This window comes from Triturus cristatus, chromosome 5_2, assembly GCF_964204655.1.
Source record: "Triturus cristatus chromosome 5_2, aTriCri1.1, whole genome shotgun sequence".
NCBI lineage: Eukaryota > Metazoa > Chordata > Amphibia > Caudata > Salamandridae > Triturus > Triturus cristatus.
The window spans coordinates 1,041,190,093-1,041,210,772 of NC_140588.1; the positions used below are offsets into that span (position 1 = coordinate 1,041,190,093).

General features: G+C 47.7%; 1 protein-coding gene across 3 annotated transcripts in view; it reads right to left on the minus strand.

Annotated features, from left to right (window-relative positions):
* The window catches only part of OPHN1 (oligophrenin 1), a 656,285-nt gene that overhangs the window by 204,343 nt on the left and 431,262 nt on the right, over positions 1-20,680 (minus strand). For all 3 annotated transcript variants that reach the window (XM_085608318.1, XM_085608317.1, XM_085608319.1), the window contains one exon: positions 18,356-18,418. In XM_085608318.1, coding sequence (XP_085464444.1) covers positions 18,356-18,418 — 63 coding nt within the window. The remainder of the gene's footprint in view (positions 1-18,355; positions 18,419-20,680) is intronic.

Sequence of the window (20,680 nt, forward strand, 5' to 3'; positions counted from 1 at the left end):
TCATTCCTGCTGCTCGTACACCTTAAATCATTTGTTAATTGTTCTCAATTCAAATATAAGCTTGTTTTCGCATCATGCTTTGTAGTTTCATCACGCATTCACGGAATAGTTCCAAGTCATAATGAAAGCAGAACCGCTCCAACTCAGTTCTTAATAAATTCATACTCGCCTTGAAAATAATATTCCTGGAAGCACTGCGTGCAAATGGATTTCCCAACACTGGCCAATTAAACATCCACTTTCCAAAATAGAAGCGGGCCTCTTCTCAGTGGCCCTGCCATCAATACTTTGTTAATGTTCTGTTTTTCCAGCCAGCACATATAGGAATCCAACCGCAAACCCTAGCCGATTCAAAGCGTGTGTATATATATATCGGCTTGCTGCTATTGGTATCTCTGGTTTGGCCTGGAAGTGGCTTGATTCTTTTCTTACCCTCCGGTCACAACAGGTTTGGCTCCCGCCATTTGCTTCTTCTCCCCAGCCTGTTTCCACAGGAGTTCCCCAAGGCTCTTCGTTAAGCCCCTTGCTTTTTAATATCTACATTACGCCTCTGGTTCAACTGGCAGAGGATTGTGGGGCCAGGGTGGTGGCATTCGCGGACGACACTCAGCTCCTGTTCACGTGGGATAGATCTGATTTTGCTACCCACAGAGTACAGAGCTGTCTTGCTGCCGTCTTTCATTGGCTCTCTGCGGCCCAACTAAAGTGTAATGAGGAAAAGACGGAAATTCTACTCTTTGGCACTTTTCCACCTCACTTTAGGGACTCTCTTTGGCCCTCAGCTTTCCCCCGACCCTCCTGCTCGGGTCTTCCTGTAAAAAATTTGGGGATCTGGTTCGACGAGCAGCTGTCTTTTATGACTCAAATAAAAAAACTCACTGGCTGCTGCTTCGGTATTCTCAGATCCTTAAAAAGATTTTTACCTCTGCTTCCCAGATCAGCTAAGGAGACTGTGGTCCGGGCGCTTATTCTCTCCCGCCTCGACTATGCTAATGGTCTGTATGTCGGTCTGCCGGACTACCTGCTAAGGAAACTGCAGGTGATTCAGAATGCCGCAGCCCGGCTGGTGGTGAACCTTCCCAGCAGAGCCTCCATTTCTTCCTCACTTCGCACTCTGCACTGGCTCCCTGTCAGGAAACGCCTTGAATTTAAAGCGTTGGTTCTTGCGCATTGTGCTCTCCATGATGGAGGCCCTTCCTATCTCAAAAAACGCTTCTCTTTCTACCAACCATCTAGGATTCTGAGATCTTCGTCTCAGTTGCTGGCCTCCATCCCCACGTTCCGCCTTCAACGCATGGGGGGCAGATCGCTTACGGTCAATGCCTCCAGGCTGTGGAATGCATTGCCTTTATCTTTGCGTGCTATTCAGGATGATCGCCTGTTCAGGAAACATCTTAAGACCCATCTCTTCTAATCTGTGTTTTGTCTACTGCTCTCTTAGCTCGCGCCGGGACACTCTTATGAGTAGCTGAGCGCGCTATAAATCTCAGTAACATAACATAACATTCACTGAAAAACCATAGGTTTCACACACGTTATAGTTAGGAATTAGCATTTAAAAAACCTTTCAAATTCACTTAAAAAACCATAGGTTTCACACATGTTATAGTTAGCTGGACATTTCACTCGTGAAAAACCATTGAAATTCCCCCGTTATAGTTAGTGCAGGCAACTATAACTCACGCGACCGCAATCCTCTGCTGATCACGTCAGATATGACATCACTGTATTTAGAGACTTATTTACCCATGTCTTCTTCCATTAATTTTTAGGTATACATATATTACAAATATTTTTTTTTTCAGAAAGACACATATGTCATCAGTGATGTAATATCTGACGTCATCAGCAGAGGATTGCGGTCGCGTGAGTTATAGTTGCCTGCACTAACTATAACGGGGGAATTTCAATGGTTTTTCACGAGTGAAATGTCCTGCTAACTATAACATGTGTGAAACCTATGGTTTTTTAAGTGAATTTGCAAGGTTTTTTAAATGCTAATTCCTAACTATAACGGGTGTGAAACCTATGGCTTTTTCAGTGAATTTGTACGGTTTTTTAAATGCTAAGTTATGTATTTTTTTTTTTTTTTAAGGTTTTTCACCGTGCGCGTACCGTACGGTAAGTTTTACCGTACGCGCAAGGTGCGCGCTTATAGATATATATATGCTTTTAAATGCTATTTTCTCAGGAAATACTGAACAGATTTTGTCATGACCCACAGGAGGGGGCGCTAGAGAGCAGGTTGTCGAGCGGTATGAATGGGGCAAGTACACTACATCTCCCATAATGCACGGGGAAGAATTCATCTTGCTATATAAGCCTCGCCCCCATAATCACCGGTGCTTGTCACTTGAGCTTTCACCAGCACTACGGAGGAACGAGCCCGTCCCAAAGCTTCAACCATCGTCCCAGTTGCAGTTGGGAGAAATACCGAACCGAGGAGAAATACCGAACCGAGGAGATCTTCGACGACACCCGTCAGCTCCGCAATTCCGCAAACCGTTCAGCGGTTATTTGAATCTGGCGCGCTGCGCGCGCAACCTCAGGATCCTGATTACACGGCAGCCATAGCGGCTGCAAGGCGGAGAAGAAACAACGCTAACCCGATTCCCGAGCGCGACCATCCCAGGTAGTCGGCTCGCGGGAATCTTTCCCCACAGAAACCTAGGTACCGAGTGGGTACGGACGTAACCCACAACATTCCTTCACAGCTCTCAACCAGTGGAGAATTAACGCTGAGACATTTCAGCGCTCTTGCATTTCCAGTGAGGCGAGAAGCATCAAGAGGAACATAATTTGCCTGGATTCCAGGAGGATCGTCAGACTTCTTTCTTTTGTTGTCAGCTGGTCAGGAACCAGCACTTTTGTTACCACACGTTTTGGGTTGTCCAAGACGACAGAAACCTGGACCGTGGAAGTAAGGGAAGTCCCCTGCACCAGTCACAGGACACTTGTGCTTTCAGAGAGAGAGAAGACATTTACATCTCGACTGATTGATAAGTATCACTTTACGTTACTAAGTGCAAGACTGTGTACTATTGATATTGTTTATTGCTTAACCTACTCCCGTTAGTTGATGACCTGCCCTGTTACCCTACACGTCAGTAGTACATGTACACACGTAAGTGAAAGACGCCTTCAGAGAACGGGGGGAGGAAGGATTTGAGTGTGTCCTAGTTATACCCTGACGTGTGTCTCTTGTGTTTTCTTTCAGAGTACTGGGGTGGAGTGCAGGAGAGAGGGGTCATCACTGTAATCTACATTATTTTACCACGTCGGGAGACGACTCTACTTTTTGTTTCCTTTGTCCCTTTTTTCCCTTTCCCCGATAAGGGTGCCTCCTGTGTCGTGAGATACTCACCACGCACTGGTGTTACCTCTTAGGGGAAAGGGTTACTAAACATCTCATCGTTCCTGCTGTACCCGGCTTCCAGGTTAGTGGCACTCTATACTCCCGAGCCTGACAGAGTGACAAACCCACGGTTTTATACAGCCTGAACGATGGACACTAGTGTAGTGCTTACTTCAGTATTAGAAACACTGACTGCACTGCGAATGGAAGTAGACGCTTTTCGGGGTGAAAACCTAGAACTGCGTAATGAGATGGGCACTATGAGAAGAGAGGTAGCTGGGCTATCTCGCCCGGGTCCTAGCGATCAGAGAGGGGCGCATTATATCAGACAATGGACGCTACCCCCACCAAACCCTAGTGGCGCGAGTACAGGGCATACCACGCAAGCGGGAGGAGGTAGTACTGGATCCTCTACAATACAGGTTATCCAACCGGCGCACTTACCTTTAGCCCCCCCGGAGCGCTTTTTTGGGGATCCAAAAAAGTTTGGCATCTTTTTAGGGCAGTGTAAACTACACTTCATGTGCAAACCAGCAGTATTCCCCGATGACAAGACCAAAACCGCCTTTGTGATGTCCTATTTAAGTGGGAATGCAGCTAGCTGGTCTTTCCCCCTGATAGAAAGAGACGACCCGGCCTTGCGCAATTTCGACACATTTTGCGAGGAAATGCGCAAGTTGTTCGACAGAAAGGCTCACTCCCTCTCCTTAGACAGAGATCTAATCACCCTTAAGCAAGGTTCTCAGGACTTACTATCGTACATCACCACGTTTAACAGATTGGTCTCCGAAACAGATTGGCCCGTAGAAAAACGTACTTCATTATATTATCAAGGATTGAAGGGAGAATTGAAAGATGTCCTGGCGCAGGTGGTACACCTCCCGACCTCTTGCGATGAACTCATTGACCTAACAGTCCAATTAGATCACCGCCTACAAGACAGGAGAGGCGATAAAACTCGAATGGAAACGAGATACGTGGCTCCGCGTTCTCGACCCCCAAGCAATGGTCCATCAACCGGAGGAGAAGGGGTAGAACCTATGCAAATCAGTGGCATAAGGGGACCGTTGACTCAGGATGAACGAGAAAGAAGAAGAAAGCAACGCCTGTGTCTATACTGTGGGAAATCAGGTCATTTCATAAAAGAGTGCAAGGCCAGGACCAAGACACCGTATAGAGACATGAAGGAGACACAGAAGGTGAACGCTACAGATTACATGTCAGAGGCCTCGGAAAACTAGAACGCCCAGACAAGAGTCAGACCCCTTGTTTGTGGCCACCTGAAGAAGAGGTCTGCCCGGCTATAGTCAATACCATTCAACGCGCTGTCGCACACATGAACGTATGCGTCACGCTGACCATACCGGATGCTGGGTTGGTGTTAGTGCATGCCTTGTTGGATTCCGGGGCTACCGGCAACTTCATGGATCAATCATACGCCAAAGAAGTGGGCATACGATATGTTAAAAAGAAAATTCCTGAGATGGTTAAGGCAGTGGACGGCACAGATCTAACGTCCGGGCCGGTAGAATACCATACACCCATACTCCGCATGACTACAGGGAAGGAGCATTGTGAATCCATTCAGTTCGATCTGATAGATGCCCCACAATTCACGTTAATACTAGGAATGCCCTGGCTGACTCTCCATGATCCCCTGATCCAATGGACAGCGCGAACAGTCTCTTTAAACTCTCCTTATTGTTTGGAACACTGTACTCTTGACAAAATGAAAGACCAAGACAAGAAGGAAAGCCCGGCGATGTTTCTGGCGAGCGGGGGGGGGTCACACGAACGTGGCATGTACCTCAACGTTACCTCCCGAATATCAGAGGTATCGCGACGTATTTAATGAGCAGGAAGCCAATAAATTACCGCCTCATAGGGCATATGATTGTGTGATAGACCTAGAACCGGGAGCCAGTATTCCATGCAGCCGTATCTACGCCCTTACGGAAGCCGAAACAACCTATCTAAAACAATACCTCAGTTCCCTGTTAGACAATGGCTTTATTCGGCATTCCTCTTCTCCTGCCTCATCTCCTCTTTTTTTTATTCCGAAACGTGAGGGAGGCTTGAGGGCATGCATTGACTACAGAGCCCTGAATCGTGTCACAAAAAAGAACAGATATCCTCTCCCCCTCATTCCTGTACTCTTAGATCAACTAAAAGGAGCCAAAGTCTTCACGAAATTGGATCTCCGTGGAGCATATCATCTGGTCCGAGTGCGGCGGGGGGGATGAGTGGAAGACGGCGTTTAGAACCAAGTTTGGCCTATACGAATATCAAGTCATGCCTTTTGGTCTTTGTAATGCCCCCGCCGCCTTCCAATACTTCATGGATGAGGTACTAAGAGGACTGCTGGACGTGTCCTGCATCGTGTACATCGATGACATATTGGTTTACTCTTCATCCCTGGAAGAACACATACACCACGTAACAGCAGTGTTGGAGCGGCTCCAGCGCTATTCGCTTTATGCGAAACTTGAAAAATGCTTTTTTCATACTCCTGAGGTCGAGTTCCTAGGGTATGTCATTGGACCAGAAGGGGTGTGTATGGATACCAAGAAAACGCAAGCCATTCAAGAGTGGAAGTCGCCTTCTAGTGTAAAAGCCTTACAAAGCTTCTTGGGATTTGCAAATTTCTATAGAAGATTCATAAAAAACTTTTCTACCCTTATTCATCCCTTGACGTATCTTCTTAAGAAAGGAGCAACCTTCACTTGGACCACAGAAGCAGAAGAGGCCTTTCGCTACCTCAAACAGTGTTTCACGAGAGCCCCAATCCTAAGACATCCAGATGCATCCCTGCCCTTCATGCTTGAAACGGATGCATCCTATTATGCCTTAGGAGGTATTCTATCTCAACGACATCCAGACACAGGACAGCTCCACCCTGTCGCCTTCTTCTCGAAGAAACTAACAAGTTGCGAGGTAAATTACAGCACGACAGACAAAGAATTGTTGGCCATTAAGCGAGCCTGTGAGGAATGGAGACATCATCTGCTAGGGGCTAGACACACCGTGGAAATATATACGGACCATCGGAACCTCCTATTCCTAAAGAGCGCTCGAGCTTTAACCCCCAGACAACTGCGATGGTCGCTGTTCTTCGCTGATTTTGATTTTATCATCAAATACAGACCTGGACCACAAAATGGAAAGGCGGATGCGCTTTCCAGACCCTTACCTGTGGGCACCCACGACAAGGAGAAGGACGAAGAATCGCCTATAATCTTACAGAAGGCAATCTTCCCTACGCAAACAACGGCAGTGGTTTCCACCGACCTCTTCCTCACCGAGGTGAGACAACAAACAACCACCATAGATACACTCGCATGGTCTCAGGAAAAACCCCAGCAGAGAACCCTTAAAGATGGATTGTTGTTTCACGACAATAAAATCTACCTACCTAGCGTATCCTTGCAGCAACAGGCGTTACACTGGACCCACGACACTGCCTTAGCCGGTCACGTAGGGAGTAGGAAAACAGAACAAGCTGTGTTACGTTATTTCTGGTGGGAAAATCTCCGACAAGACACCGCCACCTACGTGTCAAATTGTGCCATCTGTACCCAATCAAAGGCAACACACCAGAGACCAAGCGGTCTCCTTAGACCTATTCCTATACCTCCTTCTCCCTGGCACACCATCTCCATGGACTTTATAGTGGAAATGCCTCCCAGTTGTGGGAATAACACCATTCTAGTAATCATAGATCATCTGACTAAAATGGGCCACTTCCTTGCTCTCCCTAAATTACCCACAGCTGCGGAAGTCGCTAGTATTCTCTTACAACACGTAATACGGTTGCATGGAGTACCGGCCGTCGTTATCACAGACCGAGGGACCCAATTCACCTCAAGATTTTGGAAGGAGCTATGTGGGATAATGAAAGTGGATGCACGGTTATCCACCAGCTATCACCCTCAAACAGATGGTAAAACAGAAAGGCTCAATCAAACCTTAGAGCAATATCTCCGATGTTTCACATTGATGCACACCAATGAATGGAGTACGCTACTATGGACCGCTGAGTTTTCATACAACAATGCCACTCATTCGACCTTGGGGTGCTCTCCCTTTTTCTGTCTTTTTGGGTTCAACCCAAACATGCTGCCCTTTGAGTATCCCGTTACATCTAGGCTCCCTTCAATTCAGGAACACCATGCTCATGTAAAATCCGTTCTAGACACAGCTAAAATACACCTCGAAGAGGCGAGAGCGAGAGACAAGAAGCAGGCAGATAGGAAAAGGTCCCCTGAGCCCGCATACAAGATAGGGGATAAAGTTTGGCTGAGCACAAAAAACCTACGACTCAAAGGGAACAGTAGACTACAGCCCAAATACATAGGTCCCTATCCTATCAACAAAATCATAAATCCCGTTGCTATGAAACTCACACTACCCTCTGCCTGGCACATACATCCGGTGTTTCATGTGTCGCTCCTGAAACCCTGCAAAGAAAACACACGCCTACCCGTTAGACCCCCAGCAATAGAGGTAGAAGGGGAGGAAGAATACGAGGTACATGCCATTTTGGATTCTAAGGTATACAGAGGTCAAGTACACTACCTAGTAGACTGGAAAGGGTATGGGCCGGAAGATAGGTCATGGGAACCAAAGAGCCACTTACATTGTCCGGGCCTCGTTAAACGTTTCCATGCACAACACCCTTCCAAACCAGGAGGTCCGCCGAGACGACGGACGTTGAGAGGGGGTACTGTCATGACCCACAGGAGGGGGCGCTAGAGAGCAGGTTGTCGAGCGGTATGAATGGGGCAAGTACACTACATCTCCCATAATGCACGGGGAAGAATTCATCTTGCTATATAAGCCTCGCCCCCATAATCACCGGTGCTTGTCACTTGAGCTTTCACCAGCACTACGGAGGAACGAGCCCGTCCCAAAGCTTCAACCATCGTCCCAGTTGCAGTTGGGAGAAATACCGAACCGAGGAGAAATACCGAACCGAGGAGATCTTCGACGACACCCGTCAGCTCCGCAATTCCGCAAACCGTTCAGCGGTTATTTGAATCTGGCGCGCTGCGCGCGCAACCTCAGGATCCTGATTACACGGCAGCCATAGCGGCTGCAAGGCGGAGAAGAAACAACGTTAACCCGATTCCCGAGCGCGACCATCCCAGGTAGTCGGCTCGCGGGAATCTTTCCCCACAGAAACCTAGGTACCGAGTGGGTACGGACGTAACCCACAACATTCCTTCACAGCTCTCAAGCAGTGGAGAATTAACGCTGAGACATTTCAGCGCTCTTGCATTTCCAGTGAGGCGAGAAGCATCAAGAGGAACATAATTTGCCTGGATTCCAGGAGGATCGTCAGACTTCTTTCTTTTGTTGTCAGCTGGTCAGGAACCAGCACTTTTGTTACCACACGTTTTGGGTTGTCCAAGACGACAGAAACCTGGACCGTGGAAGTAAGGGAAGTCCCCTGCACCAGTCACAGGACACTTGTGCTTTCAGAGAGAGAGAAGACATTTACATCTCGACTGATTGATAAGTATCACTTTACGTTACTAAGTGCAAGACTGTGTACTATTGATATTGTTTATTGCTTAACCTACTCCCGTTAGTTGATGACCTGCCCTGTTACCCTACACGTCAGTAGTACATGTACACACGTAAGTGAAAGACGCCTTCAGAGAACGGGGGGAGGAAGGATTTGAGTGTGTCCTAGTTATACCCTGACGTGTGTCTCTTGTGTTTTCTTTCAGAGTACTGGGGTGGAGTGCAGGAGAGAGGGGTCATCACTGTAATCTACATTATTTTACCACGTCGGGAGACGACTCTACTTTTTGTTTCCTTTGTCCCTTTTTTCCCTTTCCCCGATAAGGGTGCCTCCTGTGTCGTGAGATACTCACCACGCTCTGGTGTTACCTCTTAGGGGAAAGGGTTACTAAACATCTCATCGTTCCTGCTGTACCCGGCTTCCAGGTTAGTGGCACTCTATACTCCCGAGCCTGACAGATTTACACCAGACCTGCAAAAGGCACATCCCTGACCTGAGGACTACCTCTCTGCCAAATTTCAAGTAATTCTGTTCAGCCGTTCGGGCTGTAGCTTGGACTAAAGGTCCTATGGAAAAATGCATGGGGAAAACGCGTTTTGGGACCCCCCCTTTTTCTCAGCCCCCGCTTGACGAATCCCCCCGAGACTTTCAGGGAAGGAGCAGAGCGGAGCGCCCCACCTATTTTGAAAATTTCGCAAGAATTCGTCAATCGGTGCCAAAGTTATTCCAAATAGAATGTTGCGGATTTCCTATGGAAACACGATCCTAACTATAACTATCTACTGGCGACCGCCAGTAGATAATATATCATCTGTTCTTGGCATGTAGAGCTGCAGATCCACACACTAGCATAGATCGCCATCTGGTGTTGGGCTCGGATGCTCGCACATTGTTGTCTTGGAAGAAGTCTTTGGTCACGAGATAGGGGACTCCTCCCTTGGACGATAGTGCGCATGGGCATCAACTCCATTGTTAGATTGTTTTTCACCATGATGGGAAATGATGGAGTTAGTAGAAGAGAAAGAGATGTCCATGTGTGATATCTAAGTAAGATAAAGCTGGAACAGATACAGGTCCCAGGGAGGTGGGTGGCCGTGTGTGGATCTGCAGCTCTACATGCCAAGAACAGATGCATACTGGTAAGTAGCATATTCAGTTTGAGGCATATGAGCTTCAGATCACACACTAGCATAGACTATATAGCAGTATCTCCCCCTAGCGGTGGTCACCTGTATCGGTTGCAGCGGTTTGAAATTAAAGTTTTAAGGACAGCTTGGCCCACAGTAGCTTGTTGCTTTGCTTGTACGTCAACACAATAGTGTTTAGTGAAGGTGTGTGTTGTAGACCATGTGGCTGCCTTACAAATGTCTTCTAAGGGAATGTTCCCTAAGAGTGCCATGGAAGCCCCTAGTTTGCATGTGGAATGCGCTCTAGGGGAGCTGTTAGTGAGCGTTTAGCTTTCTGGTAGCATATTTGGATACATTTAACTATCCACCTAGCAATCCCAGATTTGGAGATGGGGTTGCCCTTAAGTGGTGGTGAGAAAGCTACAAACAATTGTTTTGTTTTGCGGAAAGATTTAGTTCTGTCAATGTAGTAAAGAAGGGCTCTTTTAACATCTACGGTGTGAAGAGCTCTTTGCGCTACAGAGTCTGGGTTTGGAAAGAACACTGGTAACTCTATTGACTGGTTAAGATGAAAAGGCGATATGACTTTTGGAAGGAATTTTGGATTTGTCCTAAGAACCACTTTGTTACGATGTAATTGTAAGAATGGTTCTTGTATGGTTAAAGCCTGGATTTCACTTACCCTTCTGAGGGATGTTATTACGATAAGGAAAGCTACTTTCCATGTGAGGAACTATAGTTTGCATTTATGTAGAGGTTCAAATGGGGGTCCCATGAGCCTAGTAAGAACAATGTTTAGATTCCACACCGGAGAGGGTGGTAATGTGGGAGGAATAATTATTTTAAGTCCTTCCATGAAGGCTTTGATCGCAGGGACTCTAAAGAGTGACAAGTGCTGTCGATTTTGTAAGTAAGCTGCTAACGCTGCTAGATGGAGACGTATGGATGAGTATGCTAAATTACATCTTTGCAAGTGTAGTAAGTAGCAAATGATGTTCTGGATGGATGCATCCAGTGGGTGTATATTATTGTTAGTGCAGTAAATGGCAAATCTTTTCCATTTTGCAGCATAGCAAGCTCTAGTAGTAGGTATTCTGGCTTATTTTATAATGTTCATGCAGTCTGGTGGCAGGTTTAGGTAACCGAACTCTAGGACTTCAGGAGCCAGATCGCCAGAGTCAGTTGACCTGGATCTGGATGTCTGATTTCTCATGGTTCTGGGTTATTAAGGACGGGGAGAGATGCAGTTTTTGGTGTGTAAATAGAGAGAGTTCCAGTAGTGTTGTGACCATGGCTGGCGTGCCCATGTGGGAGCACTTGGATCAGTTTGAGAGACTGCTGTCTGAGCTTGCGTACTACTAGTGGAATGAGTGGGAGAGGCGGAAAAGCGTACGCAAATCTGCCTGACCAGTTCATCCATATCGCATTGCCTTTTGACTCTGGGTGCGGAAACCTGGCGGCGAAGGTTGGGCATTTTGCTTTTTCGTGTGTGGCGAACAGATCTATGTCTGGTTGGCCCCATTTATGGAAAAAGGGCAGTAGAACTTGGGGATGTAGTTCCCATTCGTGGATCTGTTGTGTCTGTCGACTTAACAGATCGGTAATCTGATTGTGAACCCCTGCAAGGTGTTCTGCAAGTAGGTACATGTTCGGAGGAATGGCCCATCTCCAAATGTTTTTTGCAAGCTGGGACAGCTGCAGAGAATGTGTACCTCCTTGTTTTTGTATGTAGTACATGGCTGTCATGTTGTCCGTCCGGATGAGGACAGCCTTGTTCTGTACATGCAGTTGGAAGGATTTTAGTGCTAGGAATACTGCTAGTAGTTCTAGGTAATTGATATGGAGCACTTTCTGTTGAGTGGTCCATTTGCCCTGAGTGGTGTGTCCGAGGAGATGGGCTCCCCATCCTGTGAGTGATGCGTCTGTTGTCAGCACTATCTGTGGAAGAGGCTCTAAGAACGGCCGCCCTTTGGACAAGTTTGTTATGTTCCACCACTGTAGAGAGCGATGTGTGCGGCTGTCTACCAACACCAGATCTGTGAGTTGTCCGTGAGCCTGGTTCCACTGACGTGCTAGACATTCCTGTAAGGGATGCATTTGAAGTCTTGCATAAGGCACAATGAAGATGCAAGATGCCATCATGCCTATGAGCTGCATGAACACTCTGGCTGGAAGAGTGTGTTGGTTTTGAAATTTTGTGATAAGAGCTTGTATACTGGCTATCCTGGCTGGACTGGGATATGCTAGGGCTGTGGAGGTGTTTATGGTAGCTCCTAGATATTGGTGTATATGAGAGGGTTGGAGATGATACTTGGGATAGTTGATAGTGAACCCCAAGTTGTGTAATAGTTGGATGGTTTGGTGAGGGTGTAGAACACATTGGTCTAATGACTTGGCTTTTATTAGCCAGTCGTCTAGATACGGGAATACATGAATTTGTTGTCTTCTGAGATGTGCTGCTACAACTGCAAGACATTTTGTGAATACTCTAGGCGCGGTTGTTACTCCGAATGGAAGGACTGTGAACTGGTAGTATTGTCCGTCCACCACAAACCTTAGGTACTTCCTGTGAGCAGGATGTATGGGAATGTGGAAGTAGGCGTCCTTGAGATCTAGTGTGGCAAGGAAATCGCCTTGTTACAGCACTGGGAGCACTTGTTGAAGAGTGATCATATGGAAATGATCTGCATGTACATAGAGATTTAGGGGTCTGAGGTAGAGTATTGGTCTCAGAGTCCTGTCCTTTTTGGGGATTAGGAAGTACAGTGAGTATACCCCTGTTCCTTGATGGTGTAAGGGAACTGGCTCTATCACGTGCTTTTGAAGCAGTGAGAGAACCTCTTGTTTGAGGAGGGTAAGATGGTCTGCGGACATCGGACGCTGTTTGGGTGGTATGTGTGGGGGGTAGCTGTAAGTTCCAGGCAGTAACCATACTGGATAATTTGTCTTAAGCACTTGTCTATTGTGATGGAGTTCCAGACAGGTAGGAACTGTGTTAGTCTGCCCCCGACTGGAGTGGAATGGTCTGGGGGCAGCGGAGGAAAGTCACTGTTTTGTGGCAGGGGAGGTGCGAGTGTTGTTATTACCTCGACCTCGTCCTTTGTTGTTGTTCCCTCTGTACCCGCCTCTAAAATATCCTCTACTGGGGGATGTTTGTGTAGTGGCTTCGAATGTAGATGAGGTGTCTGCGCCCATATTTTTGGAGGCTCCTCTGTAGAAGGAGCGCCGAAAGGAGCCACGCGTTTGTGGAGACTGTAATGCTCCCATGGATTTAGCAGTCTCAGTGTCATTCTTCATTTTTTCAAGGGCAGTGTCTACAGCCGGCCCAAATAGCTGTTCTTGGTTGAATGGCTGACTGAGTTTGTAGTTTGTACCTCTGGCTTAAAGCCTGAAATGCGTAGCCAGGCATGTTGTCTAAGGAGCACACTGGTGTTGATTGATCTAGAGGCAGTGTCTGCTGCGTCAAGTGCACATTTAATTGACGCATTTGAAATTAGCTTGCCCTCTTGAATAAGGTTATTTGCCTGGGTTTTATACTGGTCAGGCAGAGGTTGTAAGAGATTTTCTAACTGGTCGTAGTGTGCCCTGTCATATCGTGCCAGTAGTGCTTGGGTGTTGGCTATACGCCAGCGATTAGCTGCTTGTGCTGCTACTCTTTTGCCAGAAGCTTCTAGCAGTTTGGATTCTTTATCCGGGGGTGGTGCATCTCCGGAGGTCTGGGAGTTGGAGCGTTTCCTAGCATTGGAAACGACTAAAGAATCCAAAGGCAACTGTCCTTTGATGTAAGTAGGATCTTCAGGGGCAGGCCTATATTTCTTTTCTATTCTAGGGTTAAGAACCCTGGCACGGACGGGGTCTTTAAATACTTCGGGGGCATGCTTAATGACTCCCTTGATCATGGGTAATATTTGCACTGACTTTCGAGACTGTTCAAAAGTATCTAAGAGGAAATCTTCCTCTGGTGCGTCGGAGTGCATTGTAACACCATGGTAAAGTGCAGCTCTATTTAATAATTGGCCAAACCCCAGGTGATCATCTGGGGGAGATGGTTTTGAGGGATATGGCTGTGGGTCTAGTATGTCTGTTGGGATAGGGAATGCCCAATCATCAAGCATGTGAGGTATCTGGATCCGTGAACGGGTCATTAGGATCCCCTCCACCCCCTAGGTCGTCATCATCATCATCCGGAGGTGGTGTATGTGGTGGAGAAGTTACAGGTAAGGGTGGTGTAGGCAGAGGAGGTGGGTTAGAAGGCAGTGTAGGAGAAGAAGGGGGAATAGGCGATGTTGCAGAGTCCTTCTTGTGTACAGGAACTGGAGTAGACGGTGTGTCCAGTTTTCGTTTTTTACATGGCACAGCTGTGACATGTCCAGTTTTTGGGTTGATATAAATCTTTCTCTGCCTTGGATCGATGGGATCTGGGTGAAAAAGTTCTTGTTCCTCGGTGACAGTTTTCGTGCCGATTTTTTAGGTTCCGAGCGAGGTTGTGGTTGATCCTTATAGGTTTTGGCTTTAGGACGTGTATCAGAGTCCTTAGCCGTTTGTTTTGGTGCCGAGGATGTTAGTTTCGGAGCCGAAGCTGGATCTCTAGGCTTGGGAACCTTCGAAGCCGGCTTGTCTATGGGCCTTGGCGTTTTCGGGGCCGATTTGGAGGTGGAAGGCGTCGGAGCCGATTTCGGCGCAGAGTGTTCTTTTGGTTTCGGTGCCAAAGGTGCAGGCGGTTTGCTCGGTCCCGAGCTACCGGAAGGCATGTCTTTTTTCTTCGGAGCCGATCCCGGAGGCGGGGCTTCTGAGGGATGTTTTCGGTCTCGACTGGGGCCAACAGGCGAAGTCTTGACCACTGCCTTTGGTTTTGGAGGGGTTGGGGCAGGGGCAGTAGTACTCACACGTTGCCCAGGAGTGATGAGGTCATCTGAATCTTCTGCCTCGGAGATGATTTCGAGATCCTCGGAATCTTCTTCTGGGACATAGGGGCCTTCATCAAAGATGTCCTCTGGTTCCGGAGCTGGTCTCTGTGCCAAGATGTGTTTTCTAGCCCTTCGATCTTGGATGGTCTTTTTGGATCTAAAGGATGCACAGGCTGGACAGCTGGACTCGTCGTGTTCAGGTGATAGGCACAGGTTGCAGACCTTGTGATGGTCTCTGTGTGGAAATTTTGCTCCACAATGGGGGCATTTTTTGAAAGGCGCCCTTTCCATGAGCATTGACCTTACGGCGTGGATAGGCCCAGCGGCCCGCGTCGATGTCCGCAATTGAGCCGATGAGATCGACATCGAAGATGAAGGTGATTTGATGGTTTTTCTGTAAATTTTGCGCTTCGAAAAGCTTGGAATTGAGATTTCCAACCGGAGCGGAAAAGTTGAATCCGAACCCAATGGCGGAAAAAAACAATCTAACGATGGAGTTGATGCCCATGCGCACTATCGTCCAAGGGAGGAGTCACCTATCTCATGACTACAAAGACTTCTTCCAAGACAACAACAACGTGCAAGCATCCGAGCCCAACACCAGATGGTGATCTATGCTAGTGTGTGATCTGCAGTTCATATGCCTCGAACATATAATTTTAGAAGGTTCCACCTTAGACCATTGCTGCACTCAGGACGGGTGCTACTCGCCATGTGGAGGTGGGTCCACATAATAGTATCATCAGGTCCCAAAGGAATTGCAAAGCACTCGCGGGGTCAATTATAAATTATTTTAATAGCAAGCTGACACATTTCGGCGCTTACCTTTCTCATACACATATATTAATATGTGCACACAAACACATAAAGTCATTATAATATTTAAGCAGACAATGAATTATACACTACTAACATCTGTGGCTGGAGTAGTGGTATTCCAAAGTCTCAATCCCTCCAGTTCTCCTTATCACATTTCTTTTTTTCTGCCGTCTCTTGGTAAGATACTTTCGAACTTCTCACACACCTCCCACCTCATCCCTTTCCTCTTCAGCACCCATTTTTCCCCTCACTTCTGCACATAATTACTTGCATCTTCTTCCACTCATCTCCCCAAACACAAGCCACTCGTCTGTAAGCATTCACTTTTTTTTTTTTTTTACATTTTTCCATGTCAAGATTTGGACTGCTGTGTACCTCCTTCACATATAATCGCATCTACAATTGGCACACCGGGCCATTGCTCTATGTGCTCTGCAGAGAGGCCAAGGATTGGATGAGTATTTTCTCTTAATCCTTTTATGGCCTACTGATGGACACTGTGAGAAATCCACACCGCCTGCGGCTTGAAGTTCACAGCTCACAATTGTTGTCCACAACCTGAACTCACAAACACATATTGAGGCGACTCTTTTCACAGAACGCACTATACACGACTAATATGATACTTGAACAAAACTACAGCTACCTTTGAAAAATGAAATAACTCTTAGAGAATTCAACAGCAAGTAACAACATCGCTCTTTCCAGGTTGAGATGCCAGTGACTGTTTCTGCTGACTGCAACTGTCTCCCAGGGGTGGGGTACATGGGGGGGGGGGTTGCCAGGACAACTACAGAAGGGTGCACATGCCCCAAACTACGACCCCCAGCGATACACTACAAAGACTATTATTGCCCTCTCTGAACTAGGACCCGTGTATTGTCAAAACAGGAGTGTTGAAATTCCTTGTAGAACCACACGATGGCACTGCAGCAACGCCGAAAGACGAGCCGGCAGACAGTAATTATGGGACCGCTCCTCAGAGGTTTTATGCACATAAATTGGATTTAGATGAACAAATGGCTTGTGTTACAAGTGTGAATTCCCTTCTCACCCAAAAGCACGAATTTACACTTGCAAATGGATTTGCTCACATGTAAAACGGTGCCATTTTACTGTAATTTGATGTGGGAGTCAATCTTGCCACGGGCGGGGAGTGGAAGTTACATGGCGTGGACGCATTGTTAGGTAGGCCCCCATGGGCGAAGGAAGTGTGGGGGCCAGGGGACCTATCCCCCAAGTTTTGAAATAGGGCGATACAGGGGACAATACCCCTGCAGAGTTTGAGGTGGCAACTGGAGAATAAGCAGCAGTCGACAGAACAGGTTTCTCTGCAGCCAGGGACATAGCTGGCATTATGCGGCAGGTGTAGTGGCACCGAGGCCAGAGCCGCGAGGAACCCTGATAATTACTCTATTTTACTGGCCCCAATAGCAGTCAAGGGGGCCATTTCCCTTCGTTGAAGCAGGGCCAGTGGCATCCTTAGTAGGGTACTGTCTGGAGCCATGACGTCTCCAAGAAGCTCTGTAACCTCACGAGTGAACTCTGTGACATCTCCAGGACCACTCTGAGGGTGTTCATTATTTAACTGATGTCACTGAGGTGTTGACCCTCTCCTAAAACCGTTCTGGTGGTCATTCCAGGGGATTTTCCACCTGCTCAAACTGTGCAATTAATCTTCGAAGACACTACTGTGGTTGGCAGACGCAGCCCATCTTCTGAGCAGAGGTCAAAGTGGGCGGGTACTACGGGGAACGACTCGCCCACACTTTTTTTATTTAATTAAAAAAGCTCTACTAAAAAAAAAAAAACACACCACCACCGTAGGAAGGTTACTGGCAACAGTTGGGGTGCCTTGGCTGAAAGGGAGGAGGACTCCTGTGCGGTGACGCGAAGATGGCTGAAAGGGATGAGGACTCCTGTGCGGTGACGCGGAGGAGACGGACAGACAGCTACAAAAGAAGCCAGACTTCTTGCCAGGGTACCAGTAACTGTGTGCAACTGGTTGCCCTGGTGCCCAGCAGGTGTAAAGGCTGTCTGGGGGGCTACTGACGGACTCACGTGAAGCTTTATGAGAACAAAGATTTGTTCTTTTTGAGGGGTAATGTAAGGGTGTTGTTGGCTGAGTTCTGGGGTGCCTGTTTTCAACAGTGACTTTGTGTCAAAGGGTGGGAGGGACATTATAGCACGAAAATTACACAAATCATAATTCCGCACTGCATCACTTGGATAAAGTTATTTGGAATCCTGTTCAAACACACATACAGCCCCCCCACACACACCCAGCCTCCCCCACCCCATCCCCTTCAGCAGTGATCACCTTAACCAACTGAGGTTAAGTAAAAGAGTGCCTTTTCCCCTGATTAGTTTAACTTTCCTTTAAAGTATGTCAGACACAAAACGAACAAAATAGTTCCAGAATATTTAACCTTTTGATTAATGTCTTTGACCCCCTCCCAACACTCTAGCTCAACCCTCACTGGTCTCAGGATCACGTCCCATACATGACCTTAAAGCACTTCCACTTCTGCTTCTGAGGGACACAGCCTAGCTGCGGCGGGTGTCCGTCCCATGCTACCCGGCGGTGATGCCCAACAAGAGAAGGCGGGCGCCATCTTACCTTTCGTCTCGACAGCGTTGATGCACTTCCGCACAAACTTGAATCCCACTTCGTTCAGCTCCACTGCAGAAGGAAAAAAATGAGAGCAAATGAAAAGCCACATTAATCAGACCGAGGGACAATGCTGCAGCAGGTAAGGACTGGGAAATCTACCAGAGGCGGAAGCTCCAAACCCAAGGGAGACCCTTCAGAGGATCTGTATAGGTAGGGCAGCAGAGCACGCAGCAGGCAGAGGTGCACGCTTCCCCCTCACTGGCCAGGGACAGTCAAGCAGCATCAGTGCAAGCTCTGCTTCCTCACAGATCAGGCAGCAGCGCAAGCAGCAGGCAGAGGTGCACGCTTCCCCCTCACTGGCCAGGTACACTCAAGCAGCATTAGTGCAAGCTCTGCTTCCTCACAGATCAGGCAGCGGCGCAAGCAGCAGGCAGAGGTGCACGCTTCCCCCTCACTGGCCAGGGACAGTCAAGCAGCATTACTGCAAGCTTTGCTTCCTCACAGATCAGGCAGCAGCGCAAGCAGCAGGCAGAGGTGCACGCTTCCCCCTCACTGGCCAGGTACAGTCAAGCAGCATTACTGCAAGCTTTGCTTCCTCACAGATCAGGAAGACGACAACAGCAAAGCAAGCTTCCTGGCCATAGACGGCAGCAAGCGTAACCTTCCATTCCTCACAGAACAGATCCAGCAGGAAAGCCTAGTACAAGCTGTCATCGCTCACAAGCTTGTACGGTGATGACATGAGTCAGTGCCAGTGCCATGGGTTACAGACAGATACCTGGAGCGGGTGCTTTACTCACTGAGAGGAACGTATCAGTGATGAGGGAGTGAATACGAAGCTCTGGCACCATTCTCATTAGGTGCTACTTCATGCAAGTATTTTAAAAACCCTACTTTTGTCACTCAGAGACCTGCTGATTGTGTTGAGTCCTTGAGTTTCCACATATTGAGGAGTAACGGTTACCTAGTAGGTCATGGTTAGTTGGACCACCCAACCAGAGCCTGAGTAAGTACCTTCTTGCAAACTGTCACCACAGCCAATACTTCCTCCCACTCTGGAAGCAGTAGATCCCCGTCTAGTCTACCATGCCTTGGGCTGGCCAACAACGGCACCGAGGGCTGCGGCATCGGCCCCTGCAGCACTGACCCCAGAAGACATCTGAATACCTTAATGGTGTCTTATAAATCCTGCACAGCCTATGGGTACTGAGGTCTCTCCCATGCGAGAATGAAAGCTGCAAGCTTCTGCGTGCATATGTCTGTATGTGCAAAAGTCATTTATTTCAGATACCAACGGAAGTAAAGGAATTACTACTCATATTGTGTCCACGACCCAACTGCCCATCACTTCAGGGTAAGAAGGGCTTTTTAGGATGTCGCAAAGAACATCGTGCTTGCTTCTGTCCAGACTACTAACACATTAGACTTCGTTAGGAGGTCCCCGGCCTTCCCCCAGTAACACAACCTCCAATCCCCTCCAGGAATACAAGTTATTTAGGGGACAGTGATGAGGTTTAGAAGTGAGATTGTGGGGTCCCCCGATAAAGGAGGAATTACCAGCAGAATCGGTACTTCTGGTCCCAAAGTCCCCCCAGTATATCACCCACATCCTCAATATACCACCTGAAGAGTCCCCATGGATGCAAACGCCACATTTAAACAAATCTCAAGATTCTGAAAGGGCAGATGACTCAGGTCGTTGGCGCCATCTGAATCAAAGGGAGCCTTGTGACGTACCCTTGGTATGGCAGCTTGCCTTATGGGTGTCTTCAAAGGCACTGATGGCAGTCTTGGTCAGTACTAGGTTTAAGCTGGTGTTCAACAGAAAATATTACTGCTCTTCCATGTGCATTATGGGTAGGCAACCCTTCATGCGCCAACAAGAGCCACTCCCCAGCATGGTGTTGCCAACTATAATTGGATGCATGTTCTCGCCAGGTGAGCAACAGCAAATCCTTTAACCAATCTGAAGCATTTTGGGCACATCTACAACTGCAGTTCCAGCCTTACCTTGGGTTACACTCGCGCTCCATTTACACTAACTTGACAACCTGAAGTACTAGACACTCACGTCTTGGAGAGGGGAAGCGGATGCTCCTTGCAGAACAATCTTCTAAGAAGTTTTCCTCTCATCTAGGAGTCCCCTGAGCTATTCGCAACTCAAGACCCAACCATCAAAGCTGACTGAGGGAGTGAAGGGACTTTATAGCTGCTGCTACAAGGACGTGACCCCACGTCAGAGTGACCTGTTAAAAATGATCAGAGAAGGTTAAACTGCAAGGAAAAATAACTATACAAAACCAGGCTTTTCACTGAAAAATCTCAGCAAAA